Source organism: Lutra lutra, chromosome 12, assembly GCF_902655055.1.
Source record: "Lutra lutra chromosome 12, mLutLut1.2, whole genome shotgun sequence".
NCBI lineage: Eukaryota > Metazoa > Chordata > Mammalia > Carnivora > Mustelidae > Lutra > Lutra lutra.
Genome location: NC_062289.1, coordinates 8,208,687 through 8,222,180, shown reverse-complemented (window position 1 = coordinate 8,222,180; position 13,494 = coordinate 8,208,687). Strand labels below are relative to the sequence as shown.

The 13,494-nt window shown below is 39.7% G+C and overlaps 1 protein-coding gene across 5 annotated transcripts in view; it reads left to right on the top strand.

The window, feature by feature from the left end:
• DOK6 (docking protein 6) overlaps positions 1–13,494 on the top strand; it is a 369,400-nt gene that overhangs the window by 193,431 nt on the left and 162,475 nt on the right. For all 5 annotated transcript variants that reach the window (XM_047697267.1, XM_047697268.1, XM_047697266.1 and 2 more), the window contains exon 4: positions 12,383–12,502. In XM_047697267.1, the coding sequence (XP_047553223.1) occupies positions 12,383–12,502 (120 nt within the window). The remainder of the gene's footprint in view (positions 1–12,382; positions 12,503–13,494) is intronic.

Genomic DNA, 13,494 nt, shown 5'->3' with positions numbered 1-13,494 from the left:
CACACTAAAAAAGCTGCCATCAGTGCCTGACTCTACGACCTAAAGGAATACTTTCTGCTACTGCCTTGCCTATTTCCATTAGAATGTGAGCAAGACAAAGAGAAACAGAGACTTTATTTATCCCCAGGACATTAAATGGTGCTGTCCACCTAATGCAGACCAAAAATTACCAGTTGCTTGATTGGATTGAATGATATGAGATGAAAGGCATAGAATGAAGTCGAAGATGACCCCTAGTTTTGTTAAACAGGTTGACTAAGAAATAACTGGCTCTTGTTGAGCCATCTGCTTCTGTAAAAATCACAAAGACACCCCCCCACTCCGCCCTGGCAGTCTGCTGTCAGCAGGCATTAGAAGTCTATCTGTGAGCTCAGCATGAGACCACCCATGGAGGACTTAATCTGCAGTCATGAGGAAATATCTCACTGATTTGGAAATAATTTTGCCTTTCTGCAGACTCCACCTTCATCAACAGGAGCCACCAGAAGGCCCAGAAACACTGTGCTCCAAAAAGACCTCCCATCCCTGTCTCCCTTCACCACCCTCTGTGTTACCATACTATCCGCCTGGGGGTCTCAGGACTTATGTCAACATGCCCTTTATCATTGTCATGGCAGTTACCATGAGAAGCTCATACTCCTGGGTCATCCCCATCTCCAGAATCTAATCCCCATGGAGCTCTGTATATGGCACTGCTAACTTCTCACTGACCTGCACAAACCCTATTACTCTTTCTTTATGTCACTAAATTCTTGATCTCACTTCCCCTTCCAGCTATCGAGCCGTCTCTCTTCTTCTCTTTATAAAACACAAACGAAAACCTTGTGAATAGTTTTATATTTACCCATGTTCCAACTCTAATGCATGTCTCCTCTGTCCCATTTTTTCTTGCACATACTTGATTCGTCTTTTATTTCTGCCCATCTAACAAAAACTCATCTTATTAAGGTAATGAGTACCCTCCACATTGGTAAATCTTATAGTTGGTTTTTAACCTCATTTACTTGAGTTTGCTAGTATTTAAAACAGTTTGGTCACGTGATATTGTGGTTTAGATTTGCATTTCCCTGATGAGTAGTGATATTGAGCACCCTTTCATATATCCGTTGGCCATTTGGATGTCCTCTTTGAAAGAATGCCCATTCAGGCCCTTTGCCCATTTTTTTAATTGGGTTATCTGTTTTGTTGCTCTTAATTTGTTATCAGTTCCTTGAATCTTTTGGATATTAACCAATAGGATATGTGGTTTGCAAACTTTATTTTCCATTCTGTAGGTTGCCTTTTCCTTGTTGATTTTCTTTGTTATGCAGAAGCTTTTTTAATTTTATGTAATTCCACGTTTTAATTTTTATTTTGTTGCCTGTTATTTTGGTGTCAAATCCGGAAAGTCATTGCCAAAACCAGTGTCAAGGAGCTTTACCCTCTCCGTTTTCCTCTAGGGGTTTCATGGTCTTAGGTTTACCTTCTAGTCTTTAATTCATTTGGAATTGATTTTTGTGTAAAGTGTAAGACTGTGATGCATTTTCATTGTTTGCCTATGGATAACCAGTTTTCTTAACACCATTAATTGAAAAGACTATCCTTTCCCCATTGTATATTTTGGTGCCTTTGTAGAAAATTAATCAACCATATATGCGGAGCAAGAGATAAAAATTCTGGCCAGGATGTGGAGAAAGGGAACCTTTGTACACTGTTGGTGGGAATGTAAATTGGTGCAGCCACTATGGAAGAGAGTCTGGAGATTCCTCAAGAAATTAAAGTAGAACTACCATATTATCCAACAATTTCAGTTCTGGTTATATATTTAAAGGAAGAGGAATCATTATCTTAAAGAGATACTGTGTTTCCATGACCATTGCAGCATATTCACAGTAGTCAAAGTATGGAAAAAACTCAAGTGTCCATTAAGGGATGAATGGATAAAGAAAATGTCACACACACACACACACACCACACACACACACACACACACACAGTGGAGTATTATTCAGGCTTAAAAAAAGAAGGGGGGCGCCTGGGTGGCTCAGTGGGTTTAAGCCCTCTGCCTTCAGCTCAGGTCATGATCCCAGGACCCTGGGATCGAGCCCCGCATCGGGCTCTCTGTTCAGCGGAGAGCCTGCTTCCCTTCCTCTCTCTCTGCCTGCCTCTCTGCCTACTTGTGATCTCTGTCAAATAAATAAATAAAATCTTTAAAAAAAAAGAAGAAGAAGAAGAAGGAAATCCTGCCATTTGTGACAACATGCCCAGACCTTGAGGGTATTATGCTGAATGATACAAGTCAGAGAAAGACAAATACTTCATCGTATTATTCTATGTGGAATTAAAAAATTCTATGTGGGGAGTGGGAGAAATGAGAAGTTGCTAAAATGGTAGAAACTTTCAGTTATAAGATGAATAAGTTCTGGGGATCTAATGTACAACCTGGTGACTATAGTTGATAATACCAGATTGTACATTTGAGACATACTAACAGAGTAGAACTTCAGTATTCTCACACACACAAATAAAACATATCAATTAAAGATGATGGATACATTAATTAATTTGATTGTAGGGATTCTTTCACAATGTATGCACATATCAAAAGATTGCATTGAACACTTTATATATATTAAAATTTTATTTGTCAGTTAGACCTCAATAAAGCTGAAAAGAACAATAAAACAATCCTTGGCTTCTTGAAACCCTTTTTGTTCTTGTTTCCAGTGTATAATATACACTTTCTTATTTCTTCCTCAGATGTCTGTTACTCTAAGCCTTCCTTCCTCTTCTTATCCCAGATCTCTAATTGTGGGACAGCCCAGGCCATAGTCCTTAGAAGTCTTCTCTTTGTCTGTGCAAACTAATTGGTGGTCTCATGTGGACACATGGTTTTAAGTAACATCCACATGCTGTTCTCCCTACATGTATACATATAATCTGAAGCTTCATCCCGAACACCAAGGTCATATATCCAACTTCCCACTCATCTATCCACTTTGTTATCTACCAAGCATCTAAAAGTTTTTCTAAAACTGAGCTATTGTTTTCTTCCAAATCTGCCTCTCCCACAGCCTTCACCATGTCACTCGAAGACAGCTCCATCCTCCCCATGGCAGAGGCAAAAAAATATTGTGTTCATCTCTACCTTCTCCCTTTCCCTCATATTCTGACTTGCAAGCTTGCAAACATCATAGGTTCTCGTGAAGAAATCCCAAATCTGCACAGTTCTCAACCCCTCTGTGCCCATTCTCCTAGATTTTAGTCCAAGCCACCATGATTCATTTACCTCTTTATCCATGGCCACTGCTTCTCTCTGCTTCTTTCTACCTCTTTCTTTAAGACAGTTGTAGTTTCTTACTTTGGTCAACACCTCTTGATAAATTCTTATTTGAGTCTGTTCTGCCTTTGGGACCTTGCAGTTTGTTTTCCACTTCTGAGGTTTTTTCGTCTTTTTCTTCCACTTCTTTTCTAGATGCATTCCACTCTTTATTTCTCCTGTTTTTTATTCATTTCCATTCTTAGTTTTTGAATTTCTAATTCAAGCTGATTGCTTATATCCACAAATGCTTGCTTGAATATATTCCATTCTTTTTGGAGTGTGCACTTACGGTTTTCTTCTGCTTCATGTTACCATTTTTGATGAACGGGGTGAGGTGAAAGGTGGTTTTCCTAAAGTGATTTGAACTTGTGTGAATTTTCATTTCTTGAATGCCTGCAGCAGTTGTCCATGGACTTATTTCCTTTGCTGGTTCTTCTGACTGAGTGTTTTTAACAGATCTGGTTTAATTCAACACTTTTCTATTAGTGTAAGGAGGTCTGGGTAGTGTTTCAAGGATTTTGTTTGCATTGGTGGTAGAGGAGGGATTGTGAGTTCTCTGATATTGTGACAATTTTTTGTCTTACAAGATCCTAAATTTTCAACTTTTTTTTTTGCTTTTTTCCTTTACTACCAGGTTCCTGCAGGGTACGTCTTCCTTCCTTTTGCCTTCATTCTCCCTCAGAGTCATGAAACTAGAAGACTGTCCCTAAAAATTACTCTGGCCCCTGTCAACCCAGTGTGGGCCTTTAATCATATGTGCCTGCTATTTGGCATCTGGTTCCTAACTTCACACACCCTTTCACATGCCTTCCTTATAGATTGTGTATCCATCTACCCAGTCCTCTCTTAGTGTCTGTAGATCCACAATGGATCTCATCTCTGTGATGGTGACTCCAACTCTCCCTCAAACCCTCCTCTATTTGCCCTGTTGGGGTTTTTGCTTAGCTCTAGTAGCATCTGTGTTCTCTGTCTTGAGACTTCATTACCCCAATTTTAATAATTAGGAAATCCTTAATTTCTTAAGCTACAAGCAAATCTCATCACATTGTGCTTACGTATATATCTAGTTGTACGTTTGTATGTGTATTTCTAATTTTTTATGGATCAAATTCCATTAAATTAATTTGTTTGCTTGGAGGTTTGCCTGGTAGAGAGGAATAGACTGTTTGGCCTTTGTGTTGGTTTTGGTCTTCAGTGACTAACATATCAAATCACCACACACAGCAGCTTGAAACAATACAAATGTACTGTCTCACATTTTTGAAGACCAGAAGTGCAACACGACTCTCACTTGGCAAAAAGCAAGGTGTCAGCAAGGCTGTGTTCCTTTCTAGAAGCTCTGGGGTGCCTACACGTCTAGGCTTATTGCGATTATTGGCCAAACTCCGTTCCATACTCAATATGAGCTCTTGCCAAATTCCTTAGTAATAAACTTGGCTGTATAGATAGAAAGTTTTAGATCCCTATGTGATTTTAGACTGTAGTCTTAAAAAACCATAGCACTGGCAACATTTTCATATGTCAACACATAGCTCTTCTCTTTCTTGTTTTTCTTACCACTCCCAAGCACCTCATGATTGTTACATAGAAAGGAATTGCTTTTAGGCCTTAGGAGAACACCACTAAGATGACGTCTCTTGACAGCATCTCTTTCTCAAAAAGTTCCCTGCTTCATAATTGTTCTTGTGAAAAGCTTAAAATGTGTGTATCAAATATTCTGTTGGTATCCATTAAGAATTCTGCAGATGGGAAAGTATTCTGTCCTGATGCTGGCTTTCCGTCACAGAAATGCACTTATTCTCAAACTGGGCTTAGGATTCTTTTTAATCCTGTTTTCTTGTAATATGTAACATCCTGTTTCCAGCTTTACACCACACACACACACACGAGTATACCATCATTTTCAGACTATTTGTGTTGATCTGTGTTCTTTCTTATTTTCTCTGAATTGTTTTTAAGCTCTTGTATCGTTTACTCACCTCTACCTTGAAGCATTCTGCGAGAAACTCCTGCCAGGCGAAAGAGCAACGCGTTTGAGGATTCTGTCATTTGCTGCTATTTGCCATTTGTTACTTTGAAGGCTAGGCAAGAGCACTTTTCTCTTTAGCCACATCTAAAAGCCTAACCTTATGCCTCCAAATCACAAAAGGAGAGAAATAGCAGAAAAAGGTATTCTATTCTGAATTCAAAATTTGGTGTATCAAACTGCTGTGAAATAAAGGAAAATAAGTTATGATTATGTGCATGAAAGATGGAATTCGCTAAAGTAATAACTCATTTCCTTGGTTCTAAGTTGACCTTTACTCAGATTCCATCCCATATCTCTGAAATTTTGATCGGGGGTTTATCACATACAGAATCAGAGGGATTTATACCAGACTGCCATCCTGGTATAAATACCACTAATAAGGTAAAAGAAAAAGACAACTTAATAAAATCAGAAACATTTTGAATGGGAGATATTTTAGAATTACTGATGTTCCGTAGAGAACTCTATTCGCTATTTCTCCCTTCCCCTGCCTAATCAAAGATGTGTTTTATCTAGATAAGCCAGCTGTAAATAGCAAAGTTATAATCTTCCCTTAAGTCGGGATGAATAGAGACTTCAAAACAACCGGCAAGTGACTACTGCCCAAATGATCTGCATTTGGTTCTAGAATATGCCTTAAATTTCTGGGAAATAACTGAAAATCCCATCTGTTTACTTATTCCACATTTATTCATTAGTTTCCACATCGAGGTGCCGTGCCAAGACCTAGAGCCGACTGAATCAATGTGTCCCACACTCCCAATATCTTCAATATGCTGATGAGAAGGCAGACAGACAACTTGTGATATATAGGGGGTACGCAAAATGTGTGTCCAGAGCGCTGTGCCAATAGAGAGGAGTGGTGTCCCATCCAAACATGGGTCTGAAGGAGCTAAAGTTGAGGTTATCCAGTTCAGGAACAAGTTTTAAAGGATTATTGGGTGTGAGGGATTGTGGAAGGGGCAAACGAGGGCACTTCAGGGAAAGGGAATAAATGCACTTGCTACTCAGAAAACTAAAGTTCTTCAATCTTGAAACCGATCAGTTTCTACCAATCTGACTCTGACAAATCAAGCTCTTTTCTGTGACCTGAAAACAGAGACACATATTTGTTGAAACACATGGTTTCTTGTCTTCCTACTGCAGAAAAAAGTGAAGACAAAAAGAAAAGTTCAAAAATATCAACAAGGCCACTTAAGGAGCAAGTAGGCGCCGGTTTTCAAGAATGAAAATCATTATCAAAACATCATATATTTTAATAGTTCTATAAATTTCCAATAGCAGTTTGAGGGGGTGTTTATATTCTTTAAGCATGGGTCTGGTGAGGAGACATTTTTCCTCACTTTCAGCAAAGCATGTATTTAAAAAGGCTTTAATAAATATAAAAACAACACTTATTACCAAATCATAGCAAATCTGCACAGAAGATAAGAATAGATATAATACTTAAGGATTACTGGTTTTTGTGAAGACGTGAGGATTATTTTACTTACATTTTCCTAAGATTATTAAGAAAAGCTAAACCCAGTGAAGACTACATGCAATACTTTTATTATTTCCATACAAAACTAGTGTGGAATCTTGCAGTAATTAACCTGAACTTGAATTTAATGCTATTTTTTAGGTTTTATTTTTATTGGGTGCTATATGACTTTGGCAGATAGCCTATTTTCTCTATATGTGATGAAAAATTTTTCAGTGTTTTCTGTATATGTGATGAAAATTTTTTCCAAAATATAGCCTATTTTGGATCGTTTTACTTTCATGTCATTAACCTAAGGCCTAAATTTAGTGAAAGTAATAAAGCTTGACTTTAATCATTTATTCAGTAGGCATTAATTAAAGGTCTGCTATGTAAAGACCTCTTCTCATACAAAAGGATACTGCTGTTCTCTCCCCAGGATTCTGTGAAGGAAGGATTGCTCCTTCAAGAAGGGGCCCTCCTCCTTTCACTGTATTGCTATTTTGAACTTTCCCTTGATCTTCTTCCCAAAAATCGCTAAACCCGTTCGTCTCATAATTCACTCATTTAGCTCAGTCTCTTTTCTCCATTTGACTGGTGATCCCCAAACATCTTCTAATGTTTTCTTTTGGAAGTTACCAAACTTCTTCATTTAACTAATTTTATACATAATGAGAACATTATTTGGGTGTCAGTTCTAGAGAAAAAGTACTTACCAGAATTAAAAATTTGAGCATACCTGCAAGCTATATGAAAAAGACATCTTAAAGAAAAAGCACTTCCATCATGAAGAGAAAACGTAGAAAGCATCATAGAACACTTTTGTGCCTGTATTTCTCTTTAAAGAAATTTAATTATTTTTTTAAATTTGAGAGAGAGAAAGAGTGCACTTAGGGGGAGGGCGAGGGACAAGCGGAGTCCCCACTGAGTGGGGGGCCCTACATGGGCTGAATCCCAACCGCCCCCATCACAGCATAGATGGAAATCAAAAGTAGGAAGCTCAACCAACTGAGCCATCTAGGCGCCCCTAAAGAAATTTAATTATTTAGTCACTACATGTAGGTACAAGTTTGAAAGATAAAATGAAAGCCCAAAGGCACCAGTCTGTGGGAAATAAACATCTTAAAGTGCAATGGGTTTATTATGATTGCATTTGTATTTAATCTCCTCTGTTCTGCAAAAATAAAATAGAGAAAGTAAAAGATGGAAGGTAATTCAGAGATAAACACTAGTTAAGTAATAATGGGACAAAATAAATGAACATACCCATAAAAGATTAAAGGACTTCAATGCATAATGTTCCTAAGAAAGAACAAATAAAAAGCATAGTATAATTATTTGAAGGTGACTATCATAAACAGGTTTTAAAAAAAACCAATTATTATATAATACCTAAACAAATTCAGGTTATTTGGAACAAAATTATTCAATCAAGTAGCAGATTACAAAGCTTAGTGCTTGTGAGATAAAGGCTTGGGGCTGATCTCATTGAACTCAGTGGTACCACAGCTCCGCCCTTTTCCCTGGACAATACAGTTGAAGACACCAGTGGATGCCTGAAACCAGGGATAGAACCAAACCCTATTAGACTGTGTTTTTTTCCTATACACACATACTCATGAGAAGGTTTATTTACAAATTAGGCACAGTAAGAGATTAACAACAATAATAATAAAACAAACAATTATACTCTAATGAAAGTTACGTGAATGTGGTGTCTCTCAAGATACCTTGTGCACTACCCGCCCTTCTTGTGATGAGGGGAGATGAGAAAATGCCCCGTGGTAAGATGCGGGGACGTGAGTGACGTGGGCGTTGTGACGTGTGTTCGGCTACTGTGACCTCCTGATCTGTTTCAGAGGAGGATCAGCTGGTTGCAGCCGTGTTTGGGTTGACGGAACCGTGGATCTGGGGGGCACTCCTGTACTGTGAAGAGAAGGGACAGCGCTGACCTGTTGTCAGAGTCTGCTGCATGAACTCCGGGCTGCCCTGGATGCTCATAAGATCCCAGGAGATGCCTTTCCGCCTCGGTCCCTGGCCACCTCCTCAGTCCAGCGTCATTCTTCTAGCACACTCACACAAACACATCCCACACCCCACACATAGCCTTGCACGTTCTCACCAGCAGACACCCTCACTCCTACACTGACGCGTTCATACACACTGTCACAAGTACCCGCACACACTAAAACACACACACTTGTATTCACGCTGTCACAGACTCACACACACTAATACCTCCTCACTAGCAAACACACGCATTCACACATATACTGCCACACACTCACGGACACACACACGCTCTCACACTCACACTCTGACATGTACACATCCCCTCCCCTTCTTTCTGCTTGTCCGGCTCATCCCTGATCACATTCCTCCCAAGCTGCTCGGCCTTTGCCACAGCTCCCGGTGCCTACGAGCCAAGCCCGTGGCCCTGCAGGGCACTGCGTCCTGAACGCACCTGCCCACCCCACGAGACGAACGCTGCAGACGACAGAAACTGTGTTTTTCATATAACCTCCTAGCACAGAACAGTGCCTTGTTATAGCGATTTCATGGTTAAGTTTTTTCTTAGAAGAGGAATGAACTTCTGGTACTAAATTGCCAGGATTTCTCCCTCTCTCTGTTTCTCTCTCTCTTTCGGAAATTGTTTACAGTTTTCTTTCATGTGACTATATATCCTCTACTTTTATTACTTTTGCTACTTCTATTCCTACATGCTACTGCACTATTAAAAACTGAAGTATTGCGATTCTTAGGATTTGATATGAAAGACATTTTTACCTGCCCCTAAAAAGCCCAGGAACACTCCTCATTTCGGCCACAGGAGACTCCCTAGTTCTTACGCAAATGCCCCATTGAGTTCTCTCTGAGAGCGTGAGATTCTCTCTAGCCTCAGAGAATCCCTTTACTGGATGGTTATTTTCTGTGTCTTATTGAATCCTAGGACAAAAGAATTAATAGAAATGAGTGCCATGTTTCTGCAACTTCTGGGCATGCGCTGACTTCGTATTTCAAGGGAACGCTGGACCAAAGGTGTCTGTCATATTTCACATTTTTATTCTGACCCCAAGCAGCATCCTAGGTACTCTCAGCTCTATCTCTGGAGTATCAGAAATACTATCAGGTCGAGTCATGCAGAGGAGATGTTAATTGTATATGATTTTCCTGATGGTTTAAAATTGTGCGGTCTTGAGAATATTCAAGACATAAAAAATGTGAAAAGGAAAAATGCAGTCATATTATCTCCCTTCACAGAAACATCAAGGATGTCTAGAGACACGGCATGGAAATTGGCTGAGATTTGATTTGTTGTTGGAAAAGCTTTCCAAACTTTTATAAATCTTATAAATCAAAACTCCTCTATCTGATGAAAATAATTTTCAATACAATGCTGCCACTGCTCCTGTAAAATTTTCTCAGGAGGGCTGGCATTCCCTCACTAGAGAAGATTTTCCGTGGAAACTGAGCCCAGCCAGTGCCCCGTCTGTGTATTAGTGGCCTTGTGATCGGAAAGGATTCTTTTCTAGATTCCCAAGAAAAGGCCAAAGCAGCCAGACCTAGGCTCTGATTCCACCTGAGCAGGAGGCCAGGCTCAATGAGAACCTACTTCCTCCCAGCCCCAGGTGGATGATGTGTCTAGAACCACTGAGAGGCTGCGTCATGAAATATGGGAACTGCACATTACGTAAAGAAACACCTTTCATGCCTCGAGCATGGGAACTACTGTTTTCATTAGACTAGTACCCTGTAGAGGACTAAGTGCTCTTTTTCTTTTTTTTCTTGCTCTTGATAAAACTAGAAATAAATGACAAATTCGGCTTGACATCTCATTGATCAAACCTAGTTTTGATGCTAAGATAGTGTGACTGAGCCCAGGAAGAAAACATTACCCAGGTTTGCTGGTGTCGACCATGGAGCAGAGCAGTTGGTATTCAAACCCCTGGAGTCAAGAAAACCTGTCACAGATGACTTTTTATGGGCAGTTTAAAATGCCAAGGCAAAGGTTGAAATGTCATCCGCAGAGAGTAACAAGAGATTTGAAGGAAATCTATATTAGACTCTCCGAGTACAAATTTATGCTACGTGGAAAAGTCAGAGATTTCTCTGGGCAGGTGTCAATGGAAAGTTCTCATCCAAATTCTGGACAGCAGTTTTGGGGCTTGGCCCCAAATTGTCAACCTCATACCCTTTTTCAGATTCTTCATATTATAATGTCTACAGGATCTGGGCTGCAATTCCCGTCTTGGTGCTGACCAGTGATAGGGGACCCACGTGTGACACTGCTTACCCACCTCACCCACACAGGGCTTATATAAGAATCAAATTCGCTTATGTTTGTGGAAGTGTGAGATACTACAAGATTTTGTGTAGGTGTAAGATGTTCTAATGTTTCAAGCAAAGAATAAACTTGCGAATATAAAGAAGTTGGAAGATAACCAATATCTTAGGTAACTGGAGTTTTCTAAAAGGGAAAATTACTTTGAATATCCTACTCCAATTTTTTTTTTAAAGAGGGCCATTTTTGATGTTTACAGAAGAGAGGTTACCACATGCTCGTGCTGATCTTTGACTCATTGCAGTTCAGAATGAAGGAGCAGAGCTTCGACGCACACAGATCTAAGTCGCATTCAGGAAAGCATTTGCTCATTTATCTTAGTCTGACATTTCTCGAGTATTCATTTACATATTTTTATTTTATATTTAATTAGTTTTTCTGAGTACTTGCCCTCCAAAAATTAAATCGATCTAAGATATACTAAATAGTAAACAATATTCTCAGACTATTATTTGTAAATAATATAAAATGCATTGGAATATCTTAAGATCACTTTTACAAATGTTATAATGTCAACCCTTGGGAAATAATTGTGGGGATTTTTTTCACTTCTCAAATATAGGCTTTTTTGTGTTCTTTTTTAAAAAAATTATTTGAATTCAAGTAGCCAACTAATAGTACATTATTTGTTTCAGATATAGAGTGCAGTAATTTATCAGTTGTGTGTAACACCCAGTGCTCATTACATCACGTGCCCTCCTTAATTCCAATCACCCAATTACCCCATCCCCCATGCACCTCCCCTCCAGCAACCCTCTCGTGGTTTTTCTCCCTCTCTGATGACTTCCCATTCAGTTTCCCCTCCCTTCCCCTATGACCCTCTGCTCTGTTTCTTATATTCCACATGCTAGTGAAACCATATGATAATTTCCTGTCTCTGATTGACTTATTTCACTCAGCATTATACCCTCCAGTTCCATCCACATCGATGTAAATGGTAAGTATTCACCCTTTCTGATGGCTGAGTAGTATTCCGTTGTACATATGGGCCACCTGTCGTTGGACATCTCGGCTATCTCCACTGCTAGGTAGTTACCCCAAAGATACAAATGGAATGATCCGAAGGGGCACCTGCACCCCAGTGTTCATAGCAGCAATGTCCCTAAGAGCCAAACTATGGGTTTTTTTGTTTTCTTCAGGTAGATTTTTAACTCTTACCACTTACCTAAGAGAATGGTTCAGGAAGTTATCTTCCTGTGTCGTTCCTCACAGCACTGCCTGACTTTGGTGGTGTGTGCTCATTTGCAGAGCTGGAGGCTGAGGAGTGGTGCAAACACCTCTGCATGGAGTGTCTGGGGACCCGCCTCAATGACATCAGCCTTGGCGAGCCCGATCTTCTGGCGGCAGGTGTACAGCGAGAACAAAATGGTGAGTGTGAGTTGCCTTCCATTATTTAAAGTGCACTAATAGTAGAACTTTGAGACTGGAAGGGCCTTGGGAATGTTTCAAAACAGTCATTTTTAGAAGAAATTAGCTAATCCATCTGAGCTATGAAGAGGCTTTCCCAAGATTGGATAGCAACCGGGAGAAAATCCCAAGGTACGACCCAGGTGTCCTGACTTCTTGCTCTGTGACATTGGGATATATCTAAATAAATGGCTGATTTCCACTGGATATTTTTTCCTGGTTTGTCGAAGATTATTTGATGATAGAGTTGCGGGGTCCATATCTGGGCTCTCTACTCTTTTCTACTGGTCTGTGTGCCTTTTTTGTGCCAGTACCATGCTGTCTCGGTGATCACAGCTTTATAGTAAAGCTTGAAATCAGGCAACGTGATGCCCCCAGTTTTGTTTTTCTTTTTAAACATTTCCTTAGCAATTCAGGGTCTCTTCTGGTTCCATACAAACTTTAGGATTTTTGTTCCAGCTCTTTGAAAAATCCCGGTGGAATTTGATCAGGATGGCATTGAAAGTATAGATTGCTTTGGACAGTATAGATATTTTAACAATGTTTATTCTTCCAATCTGTGAGCATGGAATGGTTTTCCATCTTTTTGTGTCTTATTCAATTTCTTTCATGAGTGTTCTGTAGTTCCTCGAGGACAGATCTTTACCTCTTTGGTTAGATTTATTCCCAGGTATCTTATGATTTTTGGTGCTATAGTAAATGGAATCAATTCTCAAATTTCCCTTTCTATATTTTCATTGTTAATGTATAAGAAAGCAACTGATTTCTGTGGAAATCAGAGGGGGAGATGAACCATGAGAGACTGTAGACTCTGAGAAACAAACTGAGGGTTTTGGAGGGGAGGGGATGGGAGGTTGGGTGAGCCTGGTGGTGGGTATTAAGGAGGGCACGTATTGCATGGAGCATTGGGTGTGGTGCATAAACAATGAATCTTGGAACACTGAAAAAATAAA